This window comes from Mobula hypostoma, chromosome 20, assembly GCF_963921235.1.
Source record: "Mobula hypostoma chromosome 20, sMobHyp1.1, whole genome shotgun sequence".
Taxonomy (NCBI): domain Eukaryota; kingdom Metazoa; phylum Chordata; class Chondrichthyes; order Myliobatiformes; family Myliobatidae; genus Mobula; species Mobula hypostoma.
In genome coordinates, this window is record NC_086116.1 from 48,610,136 (window position 1) to 48,629,605 (window position 19,470).

At 40.6% G+C, this 19,470-nt stretch overlaps 1 protein-coding gene across 1 annotated transcript in view; it reads left to right on the top strand.

The window, feature by feature from the left end:
* Positions 1-19,470, top strand: part of fam185a (family with sequence similarity 185 member A) — a 70,710-nt gene that overhangs the window by 48,087 nt on the left and 3,153 nt on the right. The window contains exons 5-7 of the mRNA XM_063072168.1: positions 3,464-3,505; positions 6,344-6,439; positions 18,425-18,559. Coding sequence (XP_062928238.1) covers positions 3,464-3,505; positions 6,344-6,439; positions 18,425-18,559 — 273 coding nt within the window. The remainder of the gene's footprint in view (positions 1-3,463; positions 3,506-6,343; positions 6,440-18,424; positions 18,560-19,470) is intronic.

Here is a 19,470-nt window from a genome sequence, read left to right on the forward strand (position 1 = left end):
TGTGCAATGATGCCAAAGCTGAAAACATATTCAACTGCATTGCATCATCCAAGCATGACAAAGGCCTTGAATGGTCTAATTGTGTAGGATTTAGCAGTGACAACTGCAGTGTGATGATTGGCGAAAACAACTCTATCTTATCAAGGGTGAAAGCACAGGCCCCTCATATTTACAGCGTTGGCTCTTCAAATCACCTGGTCAACACTTGTGCCAAAACTGCTGCTAAGGAGCTCCTCAATGTCACCTGAAGAACTGCTCATTGACATCTACTACTACTTTGAGAAAAGTTCCAAACGAAGAGAAGACTTAAAACAGTTTCAAGAGTTCTGCAATGTTGCCCAGCAGAGAGTCCTATACGCTAGCTTTCTTTAGGAAAAGGTTTGGACCATCTACTCTACCAATGGCCAGCCTTTATTTAATATTTTGAGTCAAAGAGTGAGAATCAGAAGTTATCTCATATTCAGAAGAGGCTGAAAGACCCCCAAATGAAAATATACACATACTTTCTCCATAATGTCACACAATGTTTGATTTGATTTTTCAAAACAAGGCACCTATTCTCTTCAAGCTGGATTAGAGTATAGAAGAGCTCCTGCATGACATAGCAAGCAGATTTACTGAGCCAAAGGTATTGAGAGAACAGAACATTCAGGAGATAGATGTGAGCAACCCTGAAATTCACCACCCAGATGAAGAGCTTTTTACTGGGTATCTGGCAAGGAGGCAGTTGCTATGCAAGGAAGCACAAGAGATTCCCCCCTTACAAGACAAAGCAGTTCTTCAAAGATGCCAGAGCATTCTGTGTCAGGTGCTTTCAAAAAATCTTGGAGAAGTTCCCAATGAGAGACCAAATCTTGAAAAATCTGTCAGTGGTCTATACAGAGAGCCAAGATGCGGTGAATCCAGACCAGATTTTGACTTTGGCAGAAAGATTTCCAAATTTCCAAATCTCCAAATCAAGGCAGATGCAAGAGTACAGCTCCACTTGGAAGTCCTGGATTATGTCTCAACTAACCTTGAAGGACTGGTGCCAAACTACAAAAGCTTGCCAGTTGATGAGTTCTGGGGGAAGCTGTCCAAAGTAAATTCTGTGAGCACAGGGCAGTTGAGATTCAAAGAGCTCTGCCAGTTGATGAAGCTGCTTTTGGTGCTGCCAAATTCTAATTGTGATGTAGAAAGGGCATTCAGCATGGTGCATCACATTAAGACAGAATTCAGAAGTCAACTGTCTCTCAAAACACTTGCGAATCTGATGTCTTGCAAAATTAACAAATTCATTGACACAGACTGCTGTGAGGTTGAGACTTCCGGCAAAATGCTCAAATCTGCCAAGCAAGCCACATCACTTTACAAGGAAAGTTTGCAAAAGAAATAGAAAAGCGATTTGCCAGAGATTGCCAACAAAGTACTCAAATAAGTGGTTGAGTTCTTTCATTATCAAATGTCCCATATACATGCGCCCTTGGAGGTTGACCGGGGGTGGGGGGGGGGGGTAGATATGGGGTTATGGGGGGCGGGGGTGCTACCTCCCTGAAATGGTGGTGCTATCTCCCTGAAATGAGTTTTTGCAGGGTGGGATGTCTGTATTCGCTTTCCTTGCATAACTAATCTAATGTTTTAAAGAAAAATAATGCCCTATTGCAATTTATCAAAAATTAAAGCAGAAAATGTATCATTAATCTAAAATGTTGCCTGCTGATCATTTTGCCTTTTTTTTTGCTTTTTCAACTTAACTATCTACTTAAGGAAAAACTGACGTTCTTAAGATGATCATTCCAGAAAGTGTTTTGTTACAATTGGAAATCAGTGCTGGAGAAAGTGTGCTGTACTTTGTCACCTCTAGTGCAGTGAGCCCATTTAATTTAATTCTGAGTCTGACTAAAATGAGTCACATTGTGGCTGAGTACTCTTGCAGACACAGTTCATTTCAATTCATGCTTGAATTTGAGAGCATTACTGTGCAAAGAAAAACTTGATGGTATTCTCTTACATTGCTGCATTCATTTTGTAAACTTTCCCCAACAGAGCACCATACAAATATTAATGAAAGCTTTTTCCAAACAGAGAACCATATAAATATTGATCGAAGCTTTTTCCAAACAGAGAACTGTACAAATATTGATCTCAGCTTTTTCTAAATGAGAACCAAACAAATATTGAGCAAAGATTTGCAATGAGATACATAAAATTTGAAAATTGGGATTCTTCTAAACCATATGAAACAACTATATCTCTCCAAGAAGTGGATGATTATTCTGACTAAAGATCTTTCACTTGAAATGCTAACTCTGCTTCTTTCTCCACGGGCGCTGCCTGCCTGCTGAATCTTCGGAGAATTTCGTGTTTTATCACATGCTACGCTTATTGTCTTATAGAATCTTGGGAATTCTGCTAATATAAATTAATAGTTCAAAGTTCAAAGTAAAATTTATTATCAGAGTGCACACATGTCACCACATATAACCCTGAGATTCTTTTTCTGTGGGTGTATTTAGCAAATCTATAGAGCAGTAGCTGTAAACTAAACAAACTGTGCAAATACAGGTATAAATAAATAACAATAAATAACAAGCATGAAATAACAAGAGAAGAGTCCTTAAATGAGTGTAGTTATCCCCTTTTGTTTAAGAGCCTGATGGTTGAGGGTAGTAACTGTTCTTGAACCTGATGATGTGAGTCCTGAGGCTCTTGTACCTTCTACCTAATGGCAGCAGCAAGAAAAGAGCATGGTGAGCATCTTTGACGATGGATGCTGCTTGTCTATGGCAGTGTTTCATGTAGATGTGCTCAATGGTTGGGAAGGTTTTACCCGCGATGTATTGGGCCGAATGCACTACCTTCTGTAGGATTTTCTGCTCAAAGCCATGGTATTCCCATACCAGGCCGCAATGCAGCCTGTCAGCACAATTTTCCACCACACATATATAGAAGTTTGTCAAGGTATGGAATATTTGCATGTGGTAAGTTGTTTCGTATATAACAAATTGGATATTATTAAGGATTTAAAGAAAAACTGGCAAATGCTCTAATTTGAACACAGATAAATTTGACATTTCCTATATTGTTTTGTAATAATTACTGAACCTTTTTTTTTTATGTATCAATTGTCCCCCAGATGGGATTTAATATGGTTAACTGACTATCCATGATGTTTATAATCAATCAAATATATTTTTTTATTAAAATCTTAAATGCCTCTGAGGTTTAAATTGGAAATTATAAAGTTTGAATTTGCAAGCTCCCTTTAAGTATAATCACTAACTACTGACACAGAATGATTGGTGGTTACATTGTACCTGGAAGGACAGGCTATTGCCCATGAAACAGTTGCTGCATGTTAATATTTTTCAGGGAATAGTGCTAAGTTATCATAAATTATCTGCATTGAGAATAGAATTTTGAATAACTTCATGATAATTTTCTTGTTAAAAGCTTATTATAAATATGTTTTTATTCTGTGCAGGTAGTGTTACTATTCAGACAGAAGCAGGTGCTGTTACAGTAGGTAAGGAACTCCTTCCTTTGTTTTCTCATACTATTTCCAGTTTATTTAACTCTACCATAACTTTTAATAATGACTGCATGATACCAAATACTTACTCCAGTGATACGTTCTGTAAAATGCCAAGCAAATTGTTCATCCAGAAATGAACAGCAGAGTCTTTATAAACACAAGAGGTTCTACAAATCCTGGAAATCCAGAGCAACACACACGCAATGCTGGAAGAAATCGGCAGGCTGCACAGCATCTATGAAAGAGAATGAACGGTCAATGTTTCAGGCTGAGACCCTTCATGAGGACTGGAAAGGAAGGGGGAAGATGCTGGAATAAAAAGGTTGGGGTAGGGGAAGAAAAACAGTCTAAAGGTGATAGGTGAAGCCAGGTGACTGCTAATTAACTTACAACAACGCTGTCAACAGTTTGATAATGGGTATTTACGATGGATTTGAGCAAATTGTTGTCTGAAGGGTTGCAGAATAGACTTCAACAAGTTTATTTGAAACTGCACTCGCAAATTTTATTTATGATTTGAAGAATGTTCTTCACATCACATGCATTACTAGGCCTTAATAGGAGAGGTGAGTGGACAGTGGTAGAAAGACAAGAAGGAGGGACAACAGAGGAGGTGATAGGCAGGTGAGGAGAAGAGAAGGAGTAAGTTTGGAGCCAGAATTGCCTCCCTCTGGTACCCCTCCTCCTCCCTTTCTCTCATGGTCCACTCTCCTCTCCTGTCAGATTCTTTATTCTAAAGCCCTTGACCTTTTCTACCTATCACTTCCCAACTTTATCCCCTTTCCCCATCCACTTACCTTCCCCCTCACCTTGCTTCATCTATCACCTTCCAGCTTGTACTACTTTCCCTCCTCCCACCTTCTTACTCTAGCTTCCCCCCTTTCCTTTGCATTCTCGATGAAGGGTCTCGGCCTGAAACATTGAACCTTTATTCCTCTCCATAAATTCTGCCTGACCTGTTGAGTTTCTTCAGCATTTTGTGTTACTCTAGATTCCCAGTATCTGCAGAGTATCTTGTTTTTAACTCACTGAATGATTTGTGAATTTTATACCCAAAGCATAATTTGACCTGTAATATCCAGATTATGCGTCAGAGATGAACATTTTCTTGTCTAATCTATGCTTAGTTATTACATCCTGACTCAACCATGAGGAGATTCCAGCCCTAGGTCAGTATCCAGTTATAACAAAATATACCTTTTGCTTCACCCAATCAAAATCCAAACCCTACAAATGTTATTTATACTCAACAGATCTGTAAATTTATTGCCACATGTATACTGACCATCTGTGCTCACAGACCTAAAACACTTTGCAGCAGAGATGACTTGTTTTGGAAACAAACCTATGGCTCCTTTCATGTCTTTAAAACATAATAGCTCACCCTGCCAGTTCAGACACAGAAACCAGGTCTGTCTTGTGTAATAGAATAGGATACTTGTTCAACATACCAAGAGCCATAAAAATAATGCTCCCTACAAGAGACTAGGAACTGCAGCTTACATTTTTTGGGTTGAAACAGTTCTTCATACCAAGCTGTGCAGAAAAGGGCCGGGCTGCCTTCTCCCTTCCTCGTGCTCCTTATCTGATTGTTGTATGGTTGGCAGCGGAAGCTGTCCCTTATGGCAAAGTGTGTGTTACACAAATTGTAAAGCTTGGCACTGTCTCTGCTGGATATTGCAGGGACTATCAGAGCAGTTAGCGCAGCAGAAATATTGTTCCAGCACGCTTGTGGTTTTCTTCATCGTACGCTGTATGCCAGCATAGTGTTTGTAGTTGCAAAGCAGATGTGTGTCTGGCATATCATCAGCATGTAACCCTTTGACTTGCCATAATGGCACAAATATAAATAATGCACATATTGCAGTTGTATGAAGTCAGCGTGCCTGCTGCTAGGATATTAGGCAATGAAATGTAACTCACTGCCTATGTTACCTGTCATTCCTTTCAGTTGTAATGTAGCAAGTGGCAAATTTTTTTGAGGTAAAAGTATCCTGAGCAATGATCACAGGTGAGATTTAAACAGGAAAGTTGCTTCTTGAGTATCCTGAACTGAAATGGCCTCCAATGAAAAGCTTGGCATCTTATTCCCTTCCTTTTCTTCCTTCCTTGTTCCACTCTGTATGCTCGCCCCATCCTCCTTCTGAAATTGTTTTTCTACTAATGCTTACGTGCCTAGGAGCACCAGAATTATATAGATCCCTTGAAGTCATTAAAAATGCAGCAGTATCTGTGATGTCAGTCTCTGTAGACCCTTAAAGTTTGAACCAACTATGGAATGCAGTAAATGCTCATAGATTATTATCAGTAGCAAGAGGAAATCAATAATTAACAACTAATTTGTACCCTTTTAAAAATAATGCTGTTGGGAAGGGCTGATCCTTTCAGCTGTTACGTATGTTCTTGGGCATGCCAAGATTCAAAATAGGAAATAGTTTCAAAAAAATAATTTCAGGGAGCTGTAGCCCCACAGAAAATTATAGCAGTACTAACTCATTCCTTTTTCCCTATATCTGCCCCCTATTATCTTCGTTTTTTGTGTGGTATGAAACATCTGCAAGCTAGAGATTTTTTCATAGCCCTCATTTGACTCAGAATGATGCATTGTGCAGCATTGGATGTGTAAATCGTACTGTTTTCCACCTTCCTTTGCACTTCCTGTCTCCTGGGACAATGTACTCCAAGTGCTTTCAAAAACTCCAGCTGGTATTCCACTTATGCTAGGGAAGCTCAAGTATCAGAAATAACCTCATAAAGCTGTGGTTTTCAGCATGCTTTTGGTTCAAGTGAAATGAAATGACAACTGAAGTATTAATTGTTTCCCCATAGATTCCTCTGATGGCAATCTAAAGGCTACCACACAACAAGGTGACTTGGATGTTTACATTAGCCAGCTGGGAATTGTGAATCTCCTAACACAAGAAGGTGAGATGCTGCAAAGATTTGAAAAGTGCACCTTTAATTTGATCACCTATCTGCAATCTGGAACATAATATAAGAACCAATGGAATTTTCCTTTAGTCGTAAAGTGCCTGCCAGAATATTTTCTTGGCAAGTGAGTAATCTGATCTCATTAGACGGGAGAAGGAGCTGTGATGTTTATGCTTCTGTGCCAAAATTCCTAATGAGTACTCTGTCTATTTTATTTGAACCTTCCAGCTAGATGGCTGAACTTCTTAACGTGCTATTTGGATGTTTACACCTCAGCAACTGTGGCTACTCTATAAAAGGGAGTGAAGATGGATAGAGTATGCAAGTGTTTGGAAGAATTGAGTTTGAATATGGGCAATAAGTTTTGCTAGTCGTATACATTTAAAGTTGCCCATTAGACAATTTCCTCTACTCTAAAGAAAATAGTGAAAAGTTGCTTACCTGGCATGCCAGACTTTACAAGTGCTTGTTAAGCAAATAGGCCAAGTAACCCAATATAGGACTTGTAACTCCCTCAGTGATGCCCTGGTCACTCCCATTTCCCCTGAAGTGCCAGTTAATGCTACTTAGTACAGGCAGTCCCCGGGTTACGAATGAGATCCGTTCCTAAGTCTGTCTTTAAGTCGAATTTGTAGGTAAGTCGGAATAGGTACACATGGTTCTTAATTAGCGTCAGTTAATCAAATGTTTGTCTTAGTATATAGCATATATATTTTACCTTAATGATACAGCGAAGTGCCCTCAGATTTAGGGAGCGATACACAAGCAAAGGCTTGAGCTTGAAATCCTCGGATGCGTTACCCCCAAGCAATAACGTTAGCCTATCCTTCGATGCCTTATACCCTGGGTACACTTCTTTTCTCTTTCGAAATGTGGGTCCTTTCAGGCATTTTTTTCTAAAATAAACCAGTCTCGTCTACATTAAATATTTGGTCTGGCAAATAACCTCCCTCCTCAATAATTTTTTTCAACGTTTCAGGAAAATCACTTGCAGCACTTACATTGGCACTCGCTGCTTCACCTTGCACTTTAATATCATGTAGATTTGCCCTCACTTTGAAATGATTAAACCAACCCCTACTTGCAACAAATTCTTCATCACAATCACCTTCACTTGCTGCACGTGCAGCTTTTAAGTCATTGAAAAGGCTTTGAGCCTTTCCTTGCACTGGAGTAAGGCTAATAGGCATATTACGCTGATTTTGATCGTCTAACCAAATTATCAATAGCCTTTCCATGTCAATAATTAAACCACTGCGTTGCTTAGTAATGATTGTAGCTTTCATCAGGGCAGGGCCTTTCACATGCTGCATTATTCCCTGGAGCGTAGAAGAATGAGGGAAGATTTGATAGAGGTATATAAAATTATGATGGGTATAGATAGAGTGAATGCAAGCAGGCTTTTTCCACTGAGGCAAGGGGAGAAAAAAACCAGAGGACATGGGTTAAGAGTGAGGGGGGAAAAGTTTAAAGGGAACATTAGGGGGGCTTCTTCACACAGAGAGTGGTTGGAGTATGGAATGAGCTGCCAGATGAGGTGATAAATGTGGGTTCTTTTTTAACATTTAAGAATAAATTGGACAGATACATGGATGGGAGGTGTATGGAGGGATATGGTCCGTGTGCAGGTCAGTGGGACTAGGCAGAAAATGGTTCGGCACAGCCAAGAAGGGCCAAAAGGCCTGTTTCTGTGCTGTGGTTTCTATGGTTTATGGTTTCTATTCTCACTTTATCCTTTAAGGTTGTTCCGATGATTGACCGACTGTAGCCTAACGCTTTTCCAAAGACCGATGGCGTTTCACCTCTTTCCGATCACTTTATTATTTCCACTTTATTTTCAATCATGATCGTTTTCCTTTTCTTTGATGCATCACCAACACTTGCATTGGATTTACGCTTTGGAGGCATGGTTACAAGGGTAAATAAGAGAAGCTGAAGCCGCGCAATGAACGTCACAAAGTAGTGCGTGCGTTCGTTATTACGAACCATTGTATTTGACTCAAATTTTTAGGCTTTATGGCAGTCCATTCGTAAGTACGAGTTGTCTGTAAGTCAGACGTTCTTAACCTGGGGACTTACTGTAATTAATGTAATATAAGAGTGTTATTGCTAGTCTATCATAAAAGTTAAACCTGATTTCCTTGAGATACAAGTTATTTCTTAGATTTGCTGTCTAGAATGGCGATTAGCAAGTGAGAATCTGGCATGAGATACAAAGATCCATGTCTTTTCCATTGGTCATAAATCCCTTGCAAGAATTTTTTATTGAGCCGCTGGTGGCGTAGTGGCATCAGCGCCGGACTTTGGAGCGAAGGCTCCTGAGTTCGAATCCAGCCGGCCCCCTTGCACACTTTCCATCCGTGCTGGGTTGAACGTCCAGTTAGCAACTCGGCCTCGTAAAAATAAGAAAGCCTGCTAAAAAAACACAGTCATGATGGCATCTCGATGATTCTACTTGGAGTTAAGGGCTTTCTTCTTCTTCTTCTTCAATTGTTCATTGGCAATTAAGTAATTTGATTTCACAGAACAGGAGATAAGGGTCATGGTGTTTTTGCCTGTGTGCTAAAGTTCTCACTGAGCATTCCCCCAAGTGAAAAGCCAGCAACACTCTTCTGAAATGGAGTAACATCTGTTCTACACCACTCTTCCACTCAAATTTGATGAATGGAAAAGCACTAAAGCAGAATTTCTGAATTCTTTTTTTTATGCAGCTATAACTGGCAAGGCTGCATTATTGCCCATATCTAATTGCCCTAGAGAAAATGATAGCAAGCTATCTTCTAGCGTTGCGGCAGTGCATTAGTGTAGCAGTTAGGTCATGAATGGTGTGCTAGCCCTTTTCAGGGTGTAGTTCAGATTTAATTACATTGCTGTGGGCCTGGAATCACAAATTGCAAAGAAGCATTGCTGCACCTTATTTTGGGGAATGTAGCTGGTCAAGTGGGGAGCACGTCAGTGGGGGAGCATTTTGAGAGATAAATCCATTTATTTCAAAGTAGTTTTGGGAAAAAAAGACATGGTGGACCAGAAATAAAAGTCTTAAGAAAATGCAAGTTTCATTAAAGTAAGATGGGATCTGGCAGACGGAGGCCAGCAGGTCAATGCGCAAAAGCACAGTAGCAAGCATTCAAAGGAGAAACAGTGAGTACTCAGGGCCAACATATTCCTGTGAGCCAAGGGTAACAAATTCAGGGAACCCTGGATGTTAAGGGTCATTGAGGATTGGATAAAGAGTGAAAAGAAAAGGAAGCATATGGCAGGTATAGAAAATTAACGATGGGAGGACTGTCAAAGGTTTAAAAAAATCTAGGGAGGCACTTAATTAGCAAAAAAGAAATTTCAGGAATTTTTTTGTAAAAATTTAAAATCTGAAGGTGTTGTATAAGAGCAAAAGAGTAACTGGGCAAATACTGTAGTAGAGACCATTAAGGCAATCTGCATGTCAAACCAGAACATATAGCTGAGGTTCTAAGAATTCAGCAAAGTGAAAGGTGAAATTCTAGTACAAGTCTTCACAAATAATATCTTAGTGGGCTAAAAGGTGGTTATGTTCCCAACACTAGATGAGATGAGATGCTCAGGGAGGCAAAGAGAGAGTCTTCAATCTTTGCTGGCCACAAATGAGGTACCCGATGATTGGAGTTCAGCAGTGTGGTTGATCTTTGCAGGAAGAGCTGCAGAGAAAAGCTGGTAATTACAAACCTAGTAGCCTAACATCAATAAGGAAATTATTAGTAAATATTTTGAGGGACAAGATTGATGATCACTTGAAAAGGCAAGGACTAATCGAGGATAGCCAGCGTGGCTTTGTCAAAGGAAGATACTGACTGACCAGTCTAAGTGAAGGTTTTCAAGAGAATAACAATATTATTAACGGGAGTGCAGTAGATGTGTTTACATGGATTTCAGTAAGGCCTTTGACAAAGTCCCTCAGAGAGGCTGGCCCTTGTTTTGCAAACAAGCAAAAGAACTGAGAAAATTAAAATTATCGTCAAGTCTGCAGAAAAGTATCTTGGTATTAAAGGGATTAGGTGGGAAGAAGTCAAAGAAACGCTGAATGGAGGATCCAACAGTTCACAGGCAGGGGAGGTGGAATCTTAATGGCAGTATATTTATCGCAAATGGTCAAGAATTTAAGAAATGTTTCAGAACTTAAGGAAAATCCTCAGATTTTATGGTTGAAGCCCAGGGTAAATGTGCAGAACTACAACAACAAAGAAGTACCCGACAAGAACAACGGTGAGTTGGAAAGAGATTGGAAAATGGAGGAAATTATTACAAGGATACAAAAGGAAAAAGAATTTGTTGCAAAGTGAATTATTTACATTCAGATTATAAAATGAAAACATGGAAGCAAATGAAGAAGAACTCTGAGGTCTCAGTAAACAACTGCAGGCTACGATCCAAGAAAAGGAAAACCTGAAAAAAGCAGATAGACTTGGAAAAACAGCAATTTTAAAAGTATAACATGCGATAATTACTGTTCTTTAACAAGATGATTTTAGTCTTACAAGTAATGTAGATGAAATCAATGTAATTGAGGTAATGCAACTACGCAAAAACATGTGACATAATTAGGGAAGAATAGCAGTTTGCGGCATTATCTAATGAGTGCATTAAGCATTCACGAGGAATTGCAACTACAGAGTGATGCTAATAGAGAACTGCAGGCTGAACTAGATTGTCTAAAGTACAGAACTCCAGGACATATTTGGTTGGAACACCACAAGTCTAGCAGGTGGCGGTAATGCACTAAAAACTGGCTGCCAACCGCCATAAAACAAAAAAAGAAGAAGAAGATGCTGGCCCAAAAGATTAGGGTCCATGGGATCCAGACCAAATAAGTAAATTGGATTTAAAAGTTGGCTTGGCAATAGTGATGGTAGATGGTTGTTCTTGTAATTAGATGTGATCAGTGGTGCCTTGCAGGGATCAATGCTGGGAACCTCGTTGTTTGCAATATATGTGGATGTGGGAAGCGTGATCAATAAGTTCTCAGATGACACAAAAATTGGTGGAGTGATTGATAATGTGGAGGGCAGTTATAAGCTATAGGGTGATGCCAAATATGTTGGTGAAAATGGACTGAGAAATGGCGGATGGAGTTTAATCCAGGTGTGAGATCATTCATTTTGGAAATACCAATGAGGCTAATACATACACCATAAATAATAGGATCCTAGGGAGGATTGAGGGTATGAGGGACCTAGGTGTACACTTTTAATGATCCTTGAAAGTGGCAGTGCAGGTAGATAATGTTGTTAAGGCATTTGGGACCTGGCTTTCATTTGGGATATTGAATTCAAGAGTTGGGAGGTTAGGTTCCAACTCCATAAAACCTTAGTCTGACCTCAGATGGAGTACTAAGTGCAGTTCTGTTCATCACACCAAAGGAAAGATGTGATGGTGCTGGAGAGAGTGAAGATTGAATTGAATTGAATGATCTTTATTGTCATTATACATAGGTACAATGAAATTCTGTTTGGCTTCCTCTCGGGCAGTTAAATAAAGCGGTAGATAAAATCAAGACAGTAATAGAAAAACAGTATTAAATAGATAAGTAGCAGAAAATAAGTTGCAGCAGCGTCAGAATATCACAGTAATGCACAAAGTGCCATTAGTGCAAGTATTTGAGTCCTTGTGTATGCATGTGTGTGCTCGCAGTTTCAGTCATTGTTCTGTGGGAGTGGTGTGATGGAGGCCACAGCTCTGGGATAGAAGCTGTTCCTCAGTCTATTTGTTCTGTCTTTTAGTGTCCTGAACCTTTTGCCGGACGGCAGCGGGTCAAACAGGGAGTGGCTGGGGTGTGTAGTGTTTCTGGTTATGCTGATTGCTTTCCTCCTGAGTCTGCTGAAGTAGATGGTGTCCAGTCCTGGGGGCTCCATCCTGACAATTCGCTGGGCCGCCTTCACCAGGCGATGCAGGTCTTGTCACTCAGCGGCTGTGCAGCTGGCATACCACACTGTGGCGCTGTTGGTCAGGATGGTTTCAATTGTGCTTCTATAGAAGTTAAGCAACAGCTTTTGTGGGAGTTTGGCCAGTTTCAGCTTTCTGAGGAAGAAGAGTCTTTGTTGTGCCTTTTTTACAAGCAGTGAGGTGTTGGTGGTCCATGTCAGCTAAGGAACTTTAGATTTTCCAAACTTTCCACTACCTCTCCATGTATATGGAGGGGTGTGTGTACTCTGTCCTTTGATCTCCTGAAGTCAATGATCATCTCTTTTGTTTTAGAAGTGTTAAGGACCAGGTTGTTGTCCTTACACCACTCCGTCAGATGATCCACCTCAAGCCTGTAGGCTGTTTCATCCTCATCCGAGATCAGGCCAACCAATGTGGTATCGTCCGCAAATTTAATTATGGAGTTGAAGGTGTAGATGGGGGTGCAGTCATGTGTGAAGAGTGTGTAGAGCCTAGGGCTCAGCACACAGCCCTGCGGGGTGCCTAGGTTTAAGATGATGGTGGTGGAGGTGTGCTTACCAATTCTGTCTTGCTGTGGTCGGTCTGTGAGAAAGTCCATGACCCATGAGCACGGGGAGGAACCAAGGCCAAGAGTGTTCAGTTTGCTGACCAGTTTATGGGGGGGTGACTGTATTAAATGCAGAACTGAAGTCCACAAGTAACATCCTCACGTAAGTGTTCGGTTCCTCTAAGTGAGTCAGAGCAATATGGAGGGCTGTTGTGATTGCATCCTCTGTGGAGCGGTTTGCCCAGTAGGCAAACTGGTGTTTGTCCAGATCAGGTGAATCAGGATGTTGTCTGGTATATAGTATTTTAGTTAGGAGGAGAGAGTAGACAAAGATAGGTTGATGTCCCTGGGGGTTAAAGGGTGCATCCACAGTGATGAAGTGTTTTGTGAGGTTAATGATAAAGCATACCAACTCTTGCCTGAGAAGTGACTTGGATCCGCTCCATTTTGCCTACTGAAGCAACAAGTCCACAGCAGATGCCATCTCTTTAACTCTTCACTCAACCCTGGAACATCTAAACAGCAAACATACATACATCAGGATGCTCTGTATCAACCACAGTTCAGCATTCAATACCATCATCCCCTCAAAACTAATCAATAAGCTTCAAGACCTTCATCTCAATACCTTCTTGTGCAATTGGATCCTTGATTTCCTCACTTGCAGACCCCAGTCGGTTCAGATTGGCAACAACGTCTCAGGAGTCTCCATCAGAACAGGTGCTGCCCTGTTCTACTCACTTTACGCTTATGACTGGGTGGCTAAACACAGCTCCTATGCCATTTTCGAGTTTGCCGTCGACCCTACTGAATCAAAGGTGGTGTTGAATCAGCATGTAGAAGGGAGAATGAAAATCAGGCTGAGTGGTCCAGAACACCAACCTCTTACTCAGTGTCAGCAAGACCAAGGAGCTGATTATTTAATTCGGGAGGGGAAAACTAGAGGTCCATGAGCCCGTCCTCATGAAGGGGGTCAGCAACTTTAAATTCCTCGGCGATATTATTTCAGAGGACCTGTCCTGCATATAAATGCAATTACGAAGAAAGCACGACAACACCTTTTCATCCTTAGGAGTTTGTGGAGATTCAGCATGGCATCTAAAACTTTGACAACCTTCTGTAGATGAATGGTAGAGAGTAAATTGACTGGTTGCATCACAGGCTGGAAAGGAAACACCTATGCCCTTGAATAGAAAATCCTACGAAAGGTAGTGGATACGATGCAGACCATCACAGGTAAAGCCACCTGCGTTACTGCAGGAAAGCAGCATCTACCATCAGGGATCCTTACCACCCAGGTCATGCTCTCTTCTGGTGGCTGCCATCAGAAGGAAGGTACAGGGCCTCAGGACTCACACCACCACGTTCAGGAATAGTTATTACCGCTCAACCATTAGGCTCTTGAACCAAAGGGGATAACTTCACTCAACTTCACTTTATCATTGAAATGTTTTCACAACCTATGGACTCCCTTTCAAGGACACTTCATCTCATGTTCTTGATATTTATTGCTAATTTATTTATTGTTATTATTATTTCTTTCTTTTTGATTTGCACAGTTTGTGTCTTTTGCACACTGTTGAATGCTCTAGTTGGTGTGGTTTTTCATTGATTCTATTATGATGTAAATCTATTATGGGTTTATTGAGTGTGCCCTCAAGAAAATCAATATCAGGTTTATATATGGTGACATAATGCACTTTGATAATAAATTTACTTTGAACTTCGATTGAGGTACATAAAATTGAGAGGTATAGATAGGGTAAACTGCAGAAGCCTGTAGCCCATGTCAGAAGTAGATAAAATTATAGGACCTTCAGAGTAAGAGAAGGTGTTAGGATAAGAGGCAAGAGATTTAGAGGGGATCTGAGAGGGACATTTTCATCCAGACTGTGGTGAGTACCTGGAATATATTACTTAAGAGAGTAGTTGAAGCAAGTTTACTAATGGCATTTAAGAAGAGAAAATATAATGTGTGTTAATAGTGATGAAGATTGGCTTTAGTGGTCAAGTAGATTTGACTTTTAGGCTGCAGTCGGCTATTTAGGCTCCACTCTCCCAGGTGCTACTCAGCAAAAATGAAGGTTAATTTCTGCTGTCCTAACCTGTAATATCTGGAGAGTCACAAATACTTATAAAGCGGATACAGGTGAAGGCAGTGATTAAACTAGCAACCAGGAACACAGAAATTCAGAGCAGTAAACCAGAGATGTGGATTCATCGCCTGTCCTGGCAGTGTTGTAATCTAATTTCAATTAAAAATAAACTGAAATTTTTTTTTAAAATCTGGTAATTTGTGATAATGACCACAAACTATTGGATTGTCTGTGTTGAGCTGCCTCCATAATAAATTTATCTTTAGTGAAGGAGAACAGAAGTAGACACCAGTAGTCTCCCCAAAGCCCTGTTCAAATGCAGTAAAACATTACTTTGTATTTCCCTGAAGATTCTCTTGTGCTCTGATAGACTCTTTGTGTTGTGTCTTTTGAGCTAAACCATTAATATAGGTTATGAATAATCCGGGGCCCAGCAGTGACCCTCTTGACGTCAGCTTGCCAGGCTGAAACAGATACATATATTCCTACTTCTTATTTCTGTCTTTTTTGCAATCCACTTTCAAGCTATGAGCTCCCATTTTTGGTAACTTTTTACATTTTACATGATTTTTTTTAATCAAACGCCTTATGAAAATGCAAACATATGGCATACTTACTCGCCCTGCCAGTTACCTCTGTAATCTCAAAAACATTTGTCTGATTAGTTTCCTTTCATGAACTCAGGTTGTTGCCCCTGCTTAATTACCACGGTTATCTACAGGCCCTGGTGTATCATTATTAAAGCTTCTAACATTTTCTTGACGACAGAAAAAAAGGCCTTAACCTCGGTCCAAGATCAAAAGATCCTTATTTTCTCACATTTCATGAAAAATAAGGTTACATTTTCTAATTGCTTGGATTGTTACAGAAGATCATCACTAACATATCCATTATTTCTTCAGCCAACCTTCTGGGATCTGGAGAGGCAGGATGTCAGGCAATTTGTTTGTTCACTCAATTTCTCTGCTGCTCTTTCTACCAACTGTGAAAACTTAACACCACTAAAATATAAGATCGTGCAGTTTTGGAATGTTTTATGTTCATTTTTTTTTGTCATGGCAGTGATAAACTAAACAATATGTTTAGTTACTCCTTGCTGAGGCGCAACAGCCAAGCTCTGGCAGCGCAAGGTTTGGATTCAACTGAATGTTGTGTTAAGAGCAAGGAATATTTGAAACATAGTCTGCTACTTTTGAAGAGGTTAAGGTCTAATCTCTGTCTAGAAATAGAATTGGACTCCATTCACATTAGGTTTTAAACTTTCATGAGAAACTTGTCAGTTTTGAGTTCTGAAGGGTTGAAAAAGGGTATGGAAGATTTTAAAATTCTGAACTAAAGATTAATACCTCTTGTATGGTTATAAATAACAGTGAAAATGTTCAACTTGCAAAGCTTGAGCTTATGTGATTAAAATGAGTCTAAGTGCCAGTTCCCAATTCTGCTTTTTGGCAGCATGCCTTCTGGCTGTGGACTGTGCTTGGGAATTAGGCAAGCAGGCTCCACTACACTCTCGATTTCACAAGAGAAAAAATTGGTTTGTTTTCTTAGGCTGTGTTTCTTGAATCTGCTGGTCTGCGGTTGGAGAAGTTGCAATGAGATGTGAAATTCCTGGAACCTGATTCAAATATTAGAGTGCAGTGGTGAATCGCATAATGCTGAGATATATCTTAGGATGCGCCGGGACACATCCTCTGTAATGTAACCTGGGTTATTGGCTCTTCGGGTCATTCAATATCAGACAAACCTCACGTAGGTGTCCCAGCCAGGGTTGATCAGGCCCTGGCTAATGTCCCAGCAGCATTGGTGTATGGGTCACACCTCTTGATCCATAGCCACCTGGAGGCTCGCTCAGCAGTCTCTGTGACAGTCCTGATTGTTCTTTGCAGCCCAAGGAGAGAGAAGGTTTTGCACAGGGAGCAGCCAGCAAAACCGCTATGTCCCATCTCTATAGGTTCGCATCATGCCCTCCATCCCTGTCTCTGGCACTGCTCCTGGTATTTGGCTAACGTACATTTGAACGCTTCCTCAATCTGGTCTTCCCAAGACACTGTCAGTTCTACCATGACCACCTGCTTCAAGGTTTCTAACAGAATGACCCTGTCATGCCTCAGTGATGATGATGCAATGAGGTCAGGAAACTTTAATTGTTTCCCAAGATTGACTTTCAATTTCCAGTCAGATGGCATGGTGAGCAAGCCTGCTGGTGATCTGGGCTGAGGCTGTGGTTGGTCTTCAGCTTTGACAAAGGCTGTGGGTTTCTGGATTGGCAGAGATGCCTACTTTGTTAATAGCTGAGGAGATACTTTCTGCTATTCCCTTCTTCACCTGATCATGGCACCAGCAGCAGTATCCTTCTCCCAGGGCTTTTGGGCAGCTGCTGAGGATGTGTTCCAGGGTGCCTCTGCCAGGGCAGAATTGACATGATGGTGCCTTACCTTTGCCCCAAGCAAAAAGGTTTGCTGGACTAGGCAGGTCGTCATACACAGCCTAAATTAGGAACAATGCACTGGGATACTGCCTGCCATATGTTGGACCAGGAGATCTTCTGCTTTGAAGCTCCCATCTGCCCCACTCCTACCATCCTAGTGTATCCGTTTCCTCGACAGTTCTTGCACGTCTTCCTGCACCTGTCGAAGCGTGTTGAAGAGAAGCTGCTCACTCCACCTGACCAGACGCCACTGTCCCTACCGGATCCCCATGACTCAGCCATCTCCGCTGTGTCCTTGGCCTTCCATTTTCTGCCTGTCTGGACCTCAGTGCCTGCTTACAAGGCTGGAATCTCAGTACAGCAGCAATTCTCTTGTACAAGAAACCATGAACTCCTTGTTCAGGCTGCTGAAAGGAAGCTTCAGCTTATTCCTCTTCCCGTACAGAGCAATACTACTCAGGCTACATGGGAGGCCCAGCCATCTTCGAAGGCAGGCATTGGTCTTTCTTTCAAGAGCCTCAACTGTTGACATGGCATGGATTAACTATTAGATAAATTAGGCAACATCTAAAGAGAAAGAAAGAAGTAGGTATGTTGGATAACAAAGCTCAACCACCATAGAATATTTCTGTAATTCAAATTTCCAGTATTTACAATATTTTGTTAACTTTGTTTTATCTACAAGACATTTACTAAGAAGTATTTCTGCTGTTCCAAGGTTCACTTTATGTGAGTTTAGAAACCATTTCCCTCATTGTATGCTCCTTGCAGTAAATCTTTTAACTTCTCGCTGAAAGGAAAAATCTGCAGTTGCTGGCGTAATACCTTCTTTAAGCTTGATGGAGTACTCCTGGCTGGAGATACGCAGAATTTTTTGGATTTGGTACTGGTTCATGTGGACTGGATATAACTTTTTGTTAAGAAGACTTAATGGAAAGAAAAGAATATAATTAGGTTTTCATATTTACCAAAAGTCATCTTTCCCTTTACAGGATCTATCACACTGAAAGTGCCCAAAGCCCTAAGAGCTAAACTCCAATTATCAGGGGCTATGGTTAAAATCAGTCCTGAGCTCAACTTGCAGGACATAGAGAGCAGCACAGAACAAGATCACCAAACTATTCAAGGTAAGATCTAATTTCAGAACAATTCTTGTAAAGTTGTCCTGAACTTTTTTAAAAAATCTTTTTTATACAATGCATGAATTTATTTTCAGTTGCCATCTCTATCCTTTGTAAGACTAGCATGTAAAACAAAAACTACTCTATGCTGTTGTGAAATATGAGAAATCCATCTCATTTAGGTTGTGAGAAATGCTTACCAGTTTTGGTGCATTATGTTAGTTTCAGAAGTAGTGCAAGTTTTAAGTAGATTACAATAGTTTTTTTCAAAAATAACTTTGTAATTTAGTCTCAGTCAAATTTATTTTTGATCTTTTTCAAAAATGTTTAAACAATTCTATCATGAAAGTAGTGACAATGGGCAATTTTAACTTTCTACCTATTGATTGGGCCTCCCATACTGTAGTGAGACTGGATGGGATAGAGTTTGTGAAATGTGGTCTAGAAAGTTTCCTTAACCATTATGTAGAGGTCCAGCTAGAGAAAGTGTGCTACTAGATCTCCCCTTAGGAAATAAGACAAGGCAGGTGACATAACTATGTGTAGGGAACTCACTGGATCTAGTGATCATAATTGCAATAATTTCAAGATAATTATGGGGAACAATTGGACTTGTCCTCAGGTTGAAATTCAAAATTGTAGTAAGGAAAATTTTGACAGTATCAGAAGAGAGCTGGCTGGCAAGGAATGCTTGGTAGGTGGAAGGGCTTCAAAAGTGAAATATTGAGAGTACAGAATCCGTATATTCCTGTTAGAATAAAAGACAAGGCAGACGGGTTTAGGGATCCATGGTTATTGAAGGATATTAAGGCCCTGGTAAAGAAAAAGGAGGTACAGTGTGTCAGCCATAGGCAGTTAGGATCAAATGAGGCACTTGGGGATGTATAAGAATTGCAAGAGAAGAAGATGGAAGGGAA